Raw genomic sequence first — 16709 nt, 5'->3', positions numbered from 1 at the left:
TAGCTGATGCTAAGAATTATTGTATTAGCACTGATGTTTTTCACGCAGGGCTCTAAGGATAAGGAAAACTAAAAGCACATTTTTGACATGTGGTCTTTTTTGCAAGTCTATGCCACCATCAAGTAAGGAGGTGTCATCCTTAATCCTGTTAAATGTTTTTACATGCTTTCTTTTAGAATTGTAGAGATTTGTTCATATCTGGTGCAGGATAAAGTATCTTCCAGGCATTTTTCTTTTTCACTGTTTCCCAAATCTTGAGAAATAAAAACATGAAGCTTTCTTGGCATGTCGAGTGTTTATGTGGGCATGTTGGTTTGTTATTTTTATAGTTTGTCACCTTTTACCATTTCAAGTTTTTTCCATAAAACAGTTTTAAGTTTGTAAAAACAACAACTTTAGTTCAACTAAAGATCAGACTGCTTGCTCATAAAATGTCCCCAGGCAATTTTGTTAAAGAGCAAGGATATTATAACTTCAGTGTCCCGGCTAAATTCCACTCTGAGTACATTGTAGTCTTCCTAAAGTTCCCTTTAATTTATCCCTTTAATTGATGTGCGATGTGGGTGCTGAACTTCAGTTGTAGATGAAGTGGGTCCCTTCCTGTGTGGGGATGAAAATCTCTATAAAACTAAAGAATAATTAATATCAACATAAAAGACAACTAAAAACAGCATCTTGGACAGCAGTGTGAAGAGCTGTTTGCCCAATGTAAATGCAGTCAAGCAGTGTGAGCACTGCCACTCTAATCCGTCGTTTTTTCAGGATAGAATGGAGATGTGATGTTGAGCATAGAGAAGCCAGGTCACTTATGACTTCTGTAGTCTCTTTATCAGCCTGCTAGTGTCCTTTTTTCCAGCATGGCCAGGCATTCCTTGCACCCATTCAGTTAACCTTAAGCACCTTTTAAATGTCTCCATTTCCTCAACTGGATTTTGAGGTTCAGTTAGAAATGTGTCAGAGGAATGTGCAGACTTTCCCAGCAGATAGGTGGTAAAGGTAAGATCCCAGGAGTGAATCGGAGGCCTGGGCAGTAATTATTGCTAATGCTTCCATAACCGCAGTGGTTGATTTACTTTTGTCCTTCCCTTTATCGCAGCATTTTATTGTAGCTGCATTCCACCCCATACAAAATGAATAATGGCGTCAGGGGTTCTTTTCATACTTTTTAACCCATAAAGGACAAGTTGGAAGTTATGAACTGGTGAGATAACATCCCTGATGCTGCCCTGCTTGCTTGTCTCTGTTGCAGCTGAAGAATATCGATCGTCCTCAGGAGCCCGAGAAAGTGCCCAGGGCTCCCCATGACCGACGTAAAGAGTGGCAGAAGCTCGCCCTGGGCCCAGAGCTGGCCGAGGATAACTCGGACAATGCACACAAACACAAGGACATCGCCAACGGCTCGGCGACATACTGCGATGCAAGGTTTGCTTCAGACTTTTTTTTTTTACCCAAGAAGGTCCAAGTAAAAGCAAAGCAGTGTTACCAGTTGAGCTCTGGAATGAGTTCTGTCACTGCATTCGGGCCAAATACAATCACAAAAATCTACTGCAGTTTAATAATCAGTCTTGAAGTTTAAAAATAAGCATACTCCATTTTTTTCATTTTAAGTGTTCATCTACTGTGTTCATTAGCTAGTTAAATCCCCCATTGAGAGCTTAGAGCTCTAGGAGGTGGGTGTACATGAATCACACTTCTCTGTAGGAGTTGTACTGTACTCTGTCCTTATTATGCCTGGCCAGGAAATAGGTGTATTCTCTCATCCAAGGGTTGCTAAACTTAATGTTGCCAGGAGGTTACCACTTGTAGGCCACCATGGGGAAAAAACGTAGCCGGTTTTGAACTGTTATCAGGCTATAAAACTTACAGAACCATACTGGACAATGCTGGAGTACAGTTATATTCACAAAATAAGTTTAGGTTAATTCCTTAAACCTTTGTATAGAAATTGCTGCTATCAACAAAATAAAACGACATACAATGAGAAACCACTCAACAAATCATACTTGCAATTAATATACCCAACATTAAATTTTAAATTTATTAACGGCTTGTCTTTCTTAAAATAAAAAAATAAAAATATTTGGAATACATGGATTTACACAAAAAGCAACATGTAGCCAAGCTAATCACAACTGTAAGGAAATTCTTACAGATGTAAAGATGTAAAGATCATGCAACTATGCGTAACCATCTTGCCATTCAGTGCGAATCAGTAAAAGTTTATGGTCTGAGTTGTATTGTTCCTTGGGTTAACAAAATAGAGCTCAAGTCATGTTATTCCAGTAATTGCCAAAATGAGTTGATTTGAAGGATCTGTTTATATAGCCAATCAACTAATGTAAGAACAACAAATCCATGCCCCACTAGACATTGTAGTGATGTAGTAGTTCTTGATGCAAACATACCACCAAATGTAGTGGAGAGAGAAAGCTCAGGACGCTAACAGACGGCACAGGGTGCTGGCCGGTAACAGTTGCACAATGTTTGTGCACTTCTTACAAGCGTGTGCTCTAAGGCAGTTTTGTCTGTGCATGAATAGTGAAGATTGAAATGTTTCAACAAAATGTAGTTAATGGCACATATGCTGATGCTGTCCTTTTTCTGTCCTTCATGCATTCTGCTTTCTACACATTTTCTTCATGACCCTTGCGTGGGAATCCAAAATCAGGTGAGTTAGATATGTTTGTATTCACCTGTGTCGTATATGTCCATTCCCTGTGACTCCATCACATTTCTCTTTATCCATTAGCACCTGATCACAAAATAGTGGACGATCCCATTTTAGTTTGCAAGTGTTTAAATCTTAGTTACAGTTCAAGTATTTTTTTTTACAATAAGGTGAAACAAAATGAAAAGCTCACTGCTGTTTTTCGGTTTTGTAGGCAGCCTGTTTATTTGGATCATATAGACGGTCCCTTTTCGCTGGCAGCCCTGCCATACAGTCAAATGAACGAGCTTCTGAACAGAACCAGCGACAGGATGTACGTCCGACCGCACGAGCCTCCCCCGCCTCCCCCGCTGCACGCCGTTGGAGACCTCAAGGCACCCTCCGTCATCAGGTAATGAGCTCTCCGCGTGCGTTTCTGCTCTCAGGCTCCACATCCTTCACTGACATGGGGCGGGACACACTTGAAGCTTGTGAAGTTGTCTTTCTGAGTACTGGTATTTCTCCTGAAAATCTGGGGCATGCTCAAGAAAAAAAAATGGCTTTATCTGAACAAATTTTAAATGCGAGTATGGCACAGCGGCGCAGTTTGAGAGCAGTGCTGTTTTGAATCACCGGGCCCCTGGGTTACTGACCAAGGGTGCTATCAGTGTGGAGTCTGCATTGAGTTTATATGTTCTCCCCATGTTCGTGTTTCCTCCTGCAACCATAAGACATGCTGGTAGGGTCATTTGCTTCTGTAAAAATTGGCCCTGATATGAATGCGTGCCTGTTTTGTGTCTGTGCGTGCCCAGCAATGGGCTGGCGTCCTGTCCAGGGTGTGTCCTGCCCTTGCTCCCATTGCTTGATGCAATAGGCTCTGGCTTCCCCTGTGACCCTGCATACTGGATAAAGCAGTTTAGGAAATGTATGGATGGGTTTTAGACGTGTAGCATCTCAACACATTTTTCCTTAGAAATAATGTCTCTACAGTATTATTTACCCTCTACAAACCAGGTCAGTTCTTTTTTTAACATTGATTTTAGTTATCTGCAGCCCAGATTTCTAAGTTAATTTCAAAGTATTATGTAATTGTTTTACCCCTCATAGATGAGTCCTGTGCATCATTGCTCACATCCAACATACATGGATTCTTGAAACCACATACTAGTAGCACCTGTTGGACTCAATTTGTATTTCACATATAAGGAAAAAAGAAAGGTTTCAAAAGTCATTTGGCCACACAGTTTTCCTGTCTATAAACACAATAAAGTAGTTGATAAGGATAGCAAGTTTCATATAAACATTTTACTTTGTTGCATTTATGAAAGGGAAAATGGTTCTGCAGCAAAAACAAAATGCAAAGTGATATTAAAACACACAAGTGAGCAACAATGGTTACCTAACACCAGTAGGAGGAATCTGAAAATAAATAAAATGCTCCAGTTTCTGGTCTGATTTCACTTGTCACAAAAATGATAACCGATTTTGAAAATTCTTTGTTGCTGTATTCCACTGTAAGGAACTTTATTGAGCCAAAAGAAAACCTTTTTTGATCAGAGTGCTGCAGAAAATATAACTGGTACCCTTTAAAAAGAATATGAACTATTTCTGAATGTTTTTAGCACTAGATGAACCTAAAAATAAACCATTTGAGAAGCATAGAAATCTCTTCCTACTAAAACACCATGTACAGAATCAGTTATTAATAGAATTAAAAAGTATAATTTCCTATTTAAATATATTTTAAAACGTTTTTACACAAGTATTTGAGACTGTACAGAGTTCTTAATGTAGGTTTAGGAGGAAGACAAACACCAACTCCTATAAGGGGCATTTGACTTTCTTAGCTCAGCATTCCTCCATCAACTCTTTAGTATGTACACTAATTCCTGGAATGTTTCAAGACCTAGTTGTAATACTTGCAAACACTAAGTCTTCATCAGCTAAAAGATCTGTCTGACCTGTTAGTTGCTTGTCACATTTGGCACTGTTATAAACCTCCTGCCTGTTGCTCAGAGAGCATGTTTACACTTACACAATACATACCTTGACTGTTTTTCATCCATCTTTTATGTTTACCGTAACTATAGGAATTTATCCCTTTTACTAGTCAGTAGTTGTCTTTAATAGTCTCTAGTCATTGTTCTGTGTAGTAATTTTAAATTCAGTCTAAACCAGGGAAATTCAGTCAACCAGAGAAAAATGTGAACTCGAAAAGGTTCCCCTCCCAGGGCTGTCATTGATTTTATTGGGATTTTAAGTGTTCCTTTTTCGTTATTTGTTATATCCCTCTAATTAAATTTGGGTCACCATGGTATGGTAAGAGAAAGGACAGTGCAGGCTTACCTCTGAATAAAGGAGTGACCATTTGCTGTTTTACACGCACACTGCAGGATCCACAGTGCCCACAGGAGAGAGGGTGTCAGTCACAGAGAGATGTCTGAGAGAATCTATCATAGATCTGAATATTTAAGTACAATATAAAATCTAAATGTTGATTTATTTCTGTTCAACAGATATTTTTCCATACCTTTTACAGATTTTTCTTCCTTGGTTTATTTAAATATCTTAAATGGATTCAAGCTGAAGGCTTGATTTGTGTGCAAACATATCCAGCTGTGTTTTCATTTTGTTATCAATTTGCTGTTCATTTGACAGATTCACTGGGTAATGTGGACTTTGGGCTACAGATATGGCTGGTGTGAACTGAGTTCTGTTTAAACAAATGCCTTTTCCTGATAGGAGTGACTCTTTCAGCCATGGCCTCCCAGCTAAAACCCTTAGAAGAGAGCTGTGGTTGGGTGGGCTTTTTCCAAATGTTTCCAAGACAATTACATGTTACGATACTGTAATTAAACTGTTAAGCAATTTTATACCATGGTGATTTGTATCAGAATTCAGTCTCCTGGATCTACCCCCCCGGAGAAAATGGTGCACTTATTCATTTTAGTTCTGATTAACCTAGGACATGCCTTGTTTACCCCAGCGAATTTGCTTATAATGCTCTGTTGTATCTGTTTCAGCTCCAGCTCAGGGTTGACAGACAGCCGTCCTCAGTCCCCAGCCAGGACGCCAGTGTTCCTCAACCCCACTGCTCCTCCCCCACCGCCACCACCCTTGCCCCCTCCCCCACCTCCCTTGCCCTCCACAATGCCCGGGTCAGGACTGCGAGCCACCCCACCTCCCCCTGTGCCGCCCCCTCCTCCAATACAGCCCCCTGCTATCCCCCCTCCTCCGGCACCCCTCCAAATTGCCCCGGGTGTCCTGCACCCAGCCCCTCCACCAGTTGCCCCTCCTCTGGCCCAGCCTGCCTCCCCTGCCCGTGCCCCACATGCCCCCGAAAGACCCCCCCCTGCTTCTCAGACAGAGAGCCTGATCCTGCCCCCACCTCCCCCTCCTCCTCCCCTGCCTCTCCCTGGACTCAGGACCTCCTCCCCCTGCCCTACACCCCCTCCTCCTGGCCCACCCCCTGTGCCTTCCTTCCTGTCAGGTGCTACCCCTACCCCCCTGGCGCACATGGGGCATGGTCCCGACACCAAGCGGCACCCCTCCAACCTGCCAGTCATCAGCGACGCCAGGAGTGTCCTTCTGGAAGCAATACGCAAAGGTGAGGAAATTCTAACATCAGTGATGGGCTGGGAATGCTTGTTTTTTTTTTAATTAAAAGCAGTTATCGGAGTAACTAAGTGTATACGACAGTAAACTATAGAGCAAAGAAATGTAAAAGGCAGCACTTTCCCATGGCGCAGGTTCTTGAAGGATGAGCATCCGTGATGATAACTCTTAACTGACTCAGGTTGTAGGGTTGTACTGAATACAGGTGTCCCCAGATTGTTTCCTTTAACTTAGTCTCTTAAATATTTTAAATTTAAATTAAAATTGTATTGCAGCTCAGGTTAGGTTAAGCTTTGAACTTGTGAGTGATGGTATATCGGTTACCCTCTTCTGGGTTTAATTTAATTCTAGCTAAAAGTTTGTTTTTAAATGGCGTAATAATACCCACATATGGCCCTTGTCTAACATACCTTATATAAAGTGTCTCAGTAGAATACAACAGTTTTCATTGAAGACATGAAAAACAGCATGTTAATAAAACAGAACTGTGTAGATGAATGATCTAATCTGCCAGTACCACAAAGGGTTTGGTGACCTGCCTTCCCTTCACTTCACTTACTGTCCCATTAATGACTAATATGATCATTTTATTATCATTTCAAAGCTCTGTGTAAACCCAGACTGGGATGAAACTCTTGGTTGTTACAGGGCATTACAAAAACTTTAACGATGTGGTATTTAGACTACCAGGAGAACAGACGCCACCCCAGCCAAGCTGCATTTAGGATTTGAATGCCATGTTTCAGATGAAAATGTTTTGTTTACCAAAATGACTTAAAACGAAGCTATTTTTGAATAGCTGTATTAGGTACTTGAAAGCAGCTGCTGACTAGGTTTAATTGGCGGTTCGAAGATTGTCTCTTTTCTTCTCACCCTGCAATGGAGTGACATCCTGCTCAGGGGAGAGCAGTCATGAACAGGCCCTGGCTTTTGCTGCAATAAGTTGCTTTCTGATAACGGGGATTGTATTTGGTACATCTCCAATAACATGCAACACAGTGCAGTATTTCCATCAGTGCAGGATGGCAAAGCATAGGTACCTGATCTGGGGTTACTGTGTGTGCCCAAGCACCCCTATATTTTTGATCATATCATGGCTAAAGCAAGTGGTGATTGTAGTTTTACAGTTTTACAGTTTTGTGTTTGGAAGATTTCCTTAGGATTATGCATACAAAGACCTAAGTAACTATTTTGTCCTGTTCAAGACTACAAGTCAAGAAAATTAACTGCGTGACAATGATTCACTTGATTTGTTGTTTAATGAGCCATCACAATGAAATCATAAGGAACTGCCTTTTTATCTGCAAACGTTTAAGCGCAGGATGGCCGCTGTGGGGAAAAAAGCAAACCTAACCAGAGATCAGCATGTCACAAATGTATACAGTTCCAAATATTGTTTTTTGGAAAACCTAGCCCTCTAAAAAAAAAAACACACAAACCCCAGTATCTGCTCTTAATTTGAATTTTGGTTTCAAAAGATTGAACAGTCGGTCACTGCAAAGCTATGAGCTAAATAATGAACTGCAAAAGGCATGTAGAGTACTTTCTGCCAAGAAAATCAAAATGCATTTCGGTGCCCCATAATTCATGGAGAATTTGCTTCACTGGAGATCGACGCATCTATAATCAACTTACTTAGTAGGAGAACAGTGCGAAGTTGCACGTTTCCCTTAATGAAAATATGAAGCCTTCATTAGTGGTAAGAAGTGTTGGACATTTCTTACCCCTTAACGAGTGTAATGGGCAGGGCAGAGATGCTTTGCTCATGTGATTTCATCTTCACATGAGCACCCACGTTTTGGAAGGTAGCAGAGCTGGAACAAGTGTAGCTCAATTCCTCTGCGATGGGGCACTTCAGCGGCTCTCCTTGTGGGGTGTTGCAGGGATCCAGCTCCGCAAGGTGGAGGAGCAGCGAGAGCAGGAGGCGAAGCACGAGCGCGTGGGGAACGACGTGGCCACCATCTTGTCGCGGCGCATCGCGGTGGAGTACAGCGACTCCGAGGATGACTCCGAGTTTGATGAGGTGGACTGGCTGGAGTGACACAACCCGAGTTGGGAAGGATGCTTACTTTTTTTATTCTTTATCGATAAGTGCTGTCCTCATTTGTGGTACTTGTTCAAGGGATAAAACCAGATTTCATGGTCATTTTCCAAGTGTTTTTGCAACTGTTTTGTACTCAGTTTCTACACTACATCTTTAATTTTATTTTAAATATAGTAGTCTTCTGGTGTACAGTTAAACTACCAAATTGCGTTTTAATTTTCCCCATTGACTTGAGAACAATGAAACAAGAACCCAGCCACTCTTTTGGAACTTGCCATTGAGTATTATATAGGAGGTGGTATATCCTTTTATCTCCTAACTTCAGTTCTTGGACAAAGTTGCCACCTTCTGGTTGGAAACAGAACTGAGGAACTACTGTATATTTTCATTTTAACTGTAATTTTTAATCTTTTTTTAATACTACCAGTTTCTAAAGACTAATCACTTCTGGTTCAAGCCAAATCAAGTGATTATAGTTGCTGAGTATTTCGCATGAGCAGCTAACACACAATGCATTAATTGGTTGTTTCATTGTTTGCACACTTTGTGAGTACTGACTTGAAGTCGTTTTAAAACTACAAGACTGGAGGCAGCTTTTTATTACAGTGCTACACCACATCTGCTGAGCAGTATGAGCCTTATACACTTTGTGATGGGTCTCATGCCTTTCCTTGCAGTAAGAAGTGGAAACTGTTTAGAAACAAAACTGAAGAAGGATCTTTTTACTTTCCACTGCCTGTGTTCAAAATAAATGTTTTTTTTTCCATATACTATGCCTTATTATTGTTTGGATTTTTTTCTAATATGCATTTTATGTTCATGAATGTACTGTGGTGTACTACTTTGCCTGCACTCTTAAGGACTAGCTGTTTCTATGTGAAAAGACCTGGTTTAAATACTGTATACTGTGTAACTTATGGTACTGTTTATTGTAACAGTTTTTGCTTGAATTAATAAAAGCTAATATTATGTTAAAATAGACGATCAATGTTAAGTTGTTTAAGGTGGTCATATAAGTGTTGAACAAGGCTGGAGGATTTTATTTCCAAATACACTTTGGCGAATAAGAGAGCTGCGTCAGAATCAGTTACCACTAGCACTTGCCAGCTCATCATTATTAATCATTATATTTTTTTTCAAATGTGAAACTTAGTTTAGCAGTCACATTTGGCCAAAATTTTCTTTTGACACATGAACTGATAGTTTGGAAATGCAACAAATTTTGAAGTTCCACTTTGGAAGCACCAGTGCCACTGCAGAACAAGGACATATGGTGAATTTGTCTCGGGATGGCCATTGAACTTTTCAGTGGGAGCGTTATTTGCTCAAGATGGTGGAATGCATGAAATAATGATTTAAGTCGTGTGTGCACCCATTCTTCATCCACCACAGGCTTGCTTTGTCTTTATAGACACAGCAATGGTGAACTCTTACAGTTCTCTGGATAGTTCTAATTAGGCATCATAAATCAAGTGTAAGGGCTTTTCGTGCTGTATATTAAAGTAATGTTTCTTGGAACTTCCTACTCCAATCTAAAGCAGCTACAGCAAATGAAATAAGAGCTCAAACCTGATCAATTCTATAAATGTGCTCAGAAAGCAAGGAACAGCACAACACAAACCGACTGTAAATTGCTGTAATAGGTCTCTTGGAATGACTGGGGAGCTGATTGAAAATAACAGGGCTGCTGTATTTTTGAGGAATGGAGCGTGGAACACGTTATAGCTAAAAATATTGTAATTGGATTTATGTGGGAAATGGGTTGTGCTTTATAGAAGTATCACAAATCTTTTTGTATGCAAACCACGTTTTCAGCTCTTCGGAAAGAAAAGCCATAAAAGAAAAGGGAGGAACAATTCACAATATATTTCATCTTCACAGTATATTGTCATTCTGATAGAATGTGTTACCGACAGCTTTTGCCATTAATGAGCACTTACTGTACCTGCACTGCAACAAGAGATGCATTTTGTTTGAATTGATTCAGTCTGAAACTCTGCATTAACGATCGAGTCCTTGTTTGACTCCTATATACTGGCTTCTCTTAGCCTTTTGAATCGCAGTTCTGTATCTGATATCGGGTCTCTGCGTAAAGTAAAGCTGTAGGTTGTGAGACACTTACAGTTTTCTTCGCTATTAAATTTCAAGTTCTTTTGACAATGTCCTTGCTCCAATAACATTTCCAGATGAGCAACATACAGTAGTTCATAACTTACAGTTTAAATGTAGCTTCTTTTCCCTGTAGCTATATCCCAGACATCCTCTTTAAAGCCCCCAGAGGGCCAAACAAGGGTGATTTTTAACAGAAAATCACAGCATCAATATATAGTTAAAAATAAAGCCTTCAGCCCAGCCTTCAGTATGAACATTACAAAAAAGGCAATAAAAACTGGACAAAACATACATCAAAAGTGTTTAAATGTGTTTTCTATTATGGGTGTTACCTAGATTTAGGCGTTCATAACATACAGTTCCCAATATCACATTGTATCTTCTGTTGTCCAAAGATTTGTGATGCAGCGTGTCACATCAGCAACATGTACATAACTCTGACTGGGGGTGTCCCCAGCCACCCTTCGGAAGGAGAGAGTTTCTCCCCTCCACCTGTATCCTGTGATGACCTTCCTCCCATTCACCTGATCACCAGTGTGGCAGAGCTAGGAGGCACATTATAGCTGAATATCATTCTAGTGAAACTGATCACATTTTTTAGTTTGTATGTTTTTCTAATTTAATTGAGGTTAATTTTTTTTCCCCAATTAAAATAATTTAGGTCATATTTGTACCGGGCTTAAGACTTTTCTGCAATGTGGGGGTGGAGGAGAAACCTCACCTACAGTATACTACTTGATTCTCACCACAAAAATGTTGGGGAAAAACAATATCCCAGTAAAGGAATATGTTCTTTATTGTGTTGATGATGATAATTCCTGCTTTTATAGTCTTACTTTTCTTACACTTGTGGGTTATAATTAGGGAATATTTTCATTCAGAGGGCTGCACCATACTGTGGATGATATTCTTGTGCTTTGTCTCGACCTGTTGCCAGTCTTCCCATTGTGGTCCTGCTACTGTATTGTACAACTATATTGTACAACTACATAATGGCTTAAGGAGAAGCTCTGCTTCAATGCCTTAATGTAATGTAAGTGAAGTAAGCCAACACATACATGCTCGTGCAATTTTTATAGTTTTGTCTTATCTTGAGATATTTAATGGGATTTCATAATTAACTTATACATTAAATTTGGCAGTTCTCTGCCAGGTGTATTCTCTGGCTTTTGTAGTGTGTACAACAGATTTGCTGTTTGAACAGATTTCATTCTCATAGTTTTCCACAGGGAATCGTAATTCATGTTCACTGGATTAGGATGCACATTCTTCATCTGTGATTTTGCTGGCACAGATATTTGATGCTCAACCCTCCTTGCCTACTGAAGTGCAGCGCGAACACATAATCAGATTGTTAAAGCCTGAATCGTTTTAACCAGATAACTTAATCCAGAGTTTGCCTTTGTGAAACTGGAGTAATTCTGAAGTCAGTTATCAGTTCAATTCAACCCGACTATTGAATGAAGAATAGGAAGTTATAGAATTAGGTAAATCTGCTTTGTGAAACAGCCCCAGGAGAACAGTGTTCTAGTGTAGTGTTTGTCTGAACCAATGCACAAAAAGTAGCTCCTTTTCCAGCTCTTCACAATATAGTTCCTTATTGTCACACAATGGCCTGAGGAAGGCCGAAGTAGGTCCGTTTTATAACAGAATGGCTCCGCCATAAAAACACTCAAGTAAAATAAGTGCAGTTTATTTACAGTGCTCCCAGTCCCCCACACCAGAAAACAAAACCCCAAAAAGAAACAAAACTAATTCTTCAAATGAAGATAAATCCTCCTTATTGCTTTCTCTCTGTTTTCAGTCACACTACCTGACATACTATACCAACAACCAACACCCTCTTAGGCTGAGGAGCCAGCTTAAATAGTTTGTAAGCCCCTCCCCCTCTTGAACAAGCCATTTCTCCAATTCAATGCATGGTTTTTCCCATCTCCTTAAATAAGCCTTGAGAAGTGGGGCTAGGTTTGGCCTTCTGAGGCCACCATAGGCTGACCCATCCTGGAAGTACCGACACCAAACAAACAGTATCATCCATTGAGAGCGCTCTCCATTCACACTACAGTACTCACTCATACCTGTGTTTAAGTATGTGAATGTATATGAAATTAAGTAATAGCAGTTACTAGTCAAGCCCTGAGTGTGCACCCTCAGGAACTTATCTAGCCACCGCTCAACTGAAGGTGTATGAATATGTATTTCCCGTGCTATCTGTACCTCGTGACAGGCTCCTCTGTCATACTTATACATCCCAAAAATAGTCATAATATATAATTATTTAAATTATATAGTCTAAATGATCTTATAATGAGTTGTATTCAATCAGGCTACTGTTCAAATTGCATGTGCTGAGAATAGGCATTTGGAAAAACTGATTTGAAAGTAAAAATAAAACTTGGTCATCATTAAAGTTGCAATCTGTGAATGTGAAACAGCAATCAAAATGTCCCAATTGCTGTAGTGTTTTTGGTGGCCCTTTTTAGGTATTTGTCCAAAATAGGTTTTAAAGGTATTCAAATGTGAACTGGTATCTCTTCACATGTATCGTTGTTCGTTAACGTTGCTGTACTAAGAATGGAAGCAGGGTTACATTGTTGGTTATGGTTAGTGTTGCATTTAGGAGCAACGATTAAATTGGGCTTAGAGGTGCAGTCTGAGCTCTGGTTTGGGCTTGATGGGAGCTAAGGTAATTTTGCAACTTGAGGAAAATTAGAGGTTAAAATTAAACATGGAGTTGGAGCTTAGGAAGCAGTACAGTAGGGCTAGAGCTTACAAATGAGGCGGCAATATGGCCCCCGTAGCTTGTTTCTTTGCTAGTAGGAAGTTCAGATGGAAATTAGGTGAAAGCTGGATTTGGAGGTAGGGTTATGGTTGGATCTAGAGTTATGTTAAATGTTAAGGTTGCATTTTCATTCTGAGCAGTATATCCTAAGAAAGAATAAGCTGATTGACAGCAACCAAACCAGGATGAACTCAGAATCCTCTGGTTTTGTGTTGAGAGCCATGTATATCTCATTTTACATACTCTTTGTCCCACATAATGGTAAAGGGGTATGAATTATAGAATACAATATTTAATCTATACTATTCATTATGATATTAATCCTAAATTATCTAACAAGGCTTTTTACCATTTTTGTTATTCTTCCATTCTGGCATTGAGTTCCTCCCCTTAGGAGAACATTCATAGTTTTCCTGTGTTAATGTCCTGCTGGTTGTAGCCTTTTCCTGAAATAAGATAAAAAGGAGGGATTAACCAATTGAAATAGGAATTGAGAGTTAACCATTGAGTCTTTAAATAGCACATATCAATTCATAAGGTAAATCAGGAGTTAGAATTAACCATTAAATCTTCATAACCAAATAAATATTCCTACTTCTAACTTCCGTTAAAATAAAACAGCTCTTTCTTATCTCCGAAATACAGTTCTCAGCATCAAAGTAGCTATACATTTAATAGTTAAAAAAATAATGATAAAACCACTATCCAACAGCTTCTGTGACTGCTTGTGGAGCACGCTGGAGGAACTCTGGTGATGTGAATGTTTTTAATTTACTAAAATAAATTAGAGATTGTAACAGTAAATTGCAAGAGTGCTTTGATGACTGTTAAGATTCAATCAAACACAATAACAAGCAGGCGCACATATTAATTTTAAATATGCAATTCACAACCTATTAATACAACACCAAAAAAGAGTTGTAATCCATCACTAACCAATAAGAGCAATAATATACAGTGTATTCAAAACATCTGCTTTGATACAAATGGTTGATTGTTCACTGAAAGATTACAAATGTAATATTTAATCACATTAGGTTTAATATATATTGATTATAATATTTATTGTCCATCTTGCAAGTTATACAAGTCCCATTCTTAATCACATGTATATTCTTAAAGACAAGCATACTGTATATTGATTTACTTAATGTGTTTAAAATAACAGTTCAACTCTCAGGATAGTAATGTGAATATTATGTATATAGTGTTAATATTATACAGAATATATCTTATATAGTATGAGTTATATAACTTATATAGGATACGTTTTATACTCCAACCAAGACGGCTGCCCTAGCGTTTCAGGATGTTTTGAATTTGCCACTGAAGACGGACCTGGCCTGAGCATCCAGCTGGCTGGCTCTGCACCAGGGATAACAGAGAGAGAAAGCTTTGCTTAGCTGGCTGCTGAAGACATATCTCTGAGAAGTTAGCAGTCTGCTAATCTTAAATTCTTAGAACAGTCTGTGCACAGTGTCTGACTCTAGTCCAGCTGCAAAGTGAGACCAGAGTGGAGAGCTCAATTCGTCCCAGCTACAGCATTGTCACTGAATATGCTGTGATATTTAGGATATTGACAGAAAGGTCCAACTGTATTATTTTTTGTTGATCAAGCAAACTAACAATTGGCTCATGAAAAACAAGATTTCTTCTGCTGCATTCTGCTTACATACGGACTTGCTCTCTCAGCCTGGCATCTCGAATTACAAATTGAAGTCCTCAGACTTTAACGGCAATGGCTGCAGTTATGTGGTTGGTGATGTTGCCAGGTTTAATGGCAAAATAGAAGAGGAGCGAGTAAGAAAGTGAATCTGTCGGTGATTGGTGATGAAATCATTCGGTGTAGTATGTCTGTTCACCTTGCAAGTTCCCCATCGGCTGTTAAGCCTTTAAGTGAATGATCATGACTTCTGACCTTTGGTCTCCCTTCATGGGCATTAGATTAAGAGGAGCCATATTGGACCATTTGTCATTAGGAAGTTTGGAAAAAGATTTGCATCCTGGATTGTTAGAGAAATAACATGGAGAAACAGACTAAGAGAGGCTGACCACATCACATCACCAAATAGATTTGCCCCACCCCAAGACCTAGAATCAGATGTGCGAGCTCAATCCCAGAATACCTCCATTGTTGACCAGAAATCTCAATTACTGAATCCAAATAGAGAAGTGGTGGTTGCTGGATACTCCATTCTCTGTAACTGAGATTTGCCCCAGAGACCATTAGACAACAATTTACTGTCTCACTGGAGCCAAGGTGACTGATATCATCCCTGGCGTTGATAGACCCTTACCTAGGGCAGGTGACAACCCAGCTGCTGCTGTCTCCAAACCTGACACCGGAATTAGTACCACACTTCCCATCCAGAAAAAAGTCAGGACTAGATCAGCTGTTTTCTCTGCAATTCTTGGGACCTCGGTGAACTGTGATTATAATATAACATGCTGTGATTAATATTTAGAAACTGTACAGGCTGAGGTCAGATCAAAGGTTTTCAATTCACAGGAAGCAGACTTTGAAGAAATGAGACAGTTTAACAAAAGTAAAATGGTTATGTTTGGGGTTAAAATTACAACTAGACTTGGAGTTAAAGCTGGAGGACGAGTAAGGATGTCTCTAGGGTGAAACCTACTGCAGCAAACCTTGTCCTGGAGGGCCAGTGTGTCTGCAGGTTTTTTTAGATGTCTTCAAAGAACCAGCACCAGAAATGCTGGGGAAGGGTGTTAAAATGTTCCTGCTTTCAAATAATGAGCAGATTTCGGTCATTCCGAACTGGAATAAGAACCTCCAGACACATGAGCCCTGCTAATGAAGGGAAGAACTTTAGTGACTTCATAGCAAAGGGGGGTGATGTCATCCCCTCACAGAAAACATTCAGAAAACAGAAAATAATTTAGGAGAAACTGTAGGACTCCCCCTTAGGTGGCTAGGAACCCCCCTGGACCTCACCACTTAGCACTAAGAAATCGGGCACGTCCTGTCATGTTCTCATTTAAAATAAATTGCAATTCATAACCCTGAAAAAAGCAAACCCTTCTTTTAGTTTGCATAATCCCAAGATAGTGTGGTTAAGGAAAAGGCACATGAAGCAGCCGACCTTGAATCAAACACATCGGTTTCCTTTTACAAAAAATCAAACCATTCAAATTCTGTTGACTGTTGCCCCCTGGTGTTCATCCCACACCTTACAAGGAATTCTATGTACACATCTTCACATTAATCGTAAACAAATATTGAAGAAAATGAAAATGTAAATATAACATGGGTGTGTTATTTGAGTAAAAACTATGGTAAAAAGATTAATGACATGTAATTGTTAAAAATGTACAACAGTCATTTCATGTTGCCTTTTCTTGAACATGATATTGAAGAGAATATCACTTTGTTAAATAAATTAATTTATATTGTTTTCATTTCAAAACATCAAGATGCAATACTTGCTTTCCAGTAGAAATGGAGAAATAACATCAAAAATGCAGAAGTGTGAATGGCATCCCTGCTAATA

General features: G+C 39.6%; 1 protein-coding gene across 3 annotated transcripts in view; it reads left to right on the top strand.

Moving 5' to 3' along the window:
- Window positions 1–9283, top strand: part of wasf1 (WASP family member 1) — a 74621-nt gene extending 65338 nt beyond the window's left edge. For 2 of the 3 annotated variants that reach the window (XM_088933523.1, XM_088933524.1), the window contains exons 6-9: window positions 1250–1422; window positions 2883–3059; window positions 5671–6254; window positions 8146–9283. In XM_088933523.1, coding sequence (XP_088789649.1) covers window positions 1250–1422; window positions 2883–3059; window positions 5671–6254; window positions 8146–8303 — 1092 coding nt within the window. In that variant the 3' untranslated portion in view covers window positions 8304–9283. The remainder of the gene's footprint in view (window positions 1–1249; window positions 1423–2882; window positions 3060–5670; window positions 6255–8145) is intronic. The other variant, XM_088933525.1, reaches the window with a different exon arrangement.
- The last annotated feature ends 7426 nt before the right edge of the window (window positions 9284–16709 follow it).

The sequence above is a fragment of the Atractosteus spatula genome, chromosome 2, assembly GCF_055471065.1.
Source record: "Atractosteus spatula isolate fAtrSpa1 chromosome 2, fAtrSpa1.hap1, whole genome shotgun sequence".
Classification (NCBI taxonomy): domain Eukaryota; kingdom Metazoa; phylum Chordata; class Actinopteri; order Semionotiformes; family Lepisosteidae; genus Atractosteus; species Atractosteus spatula.
Note: the sequence above shows the minus strand (reverse complement) of the source record. Positions and strands in the feature narration are given on the sequence as shown.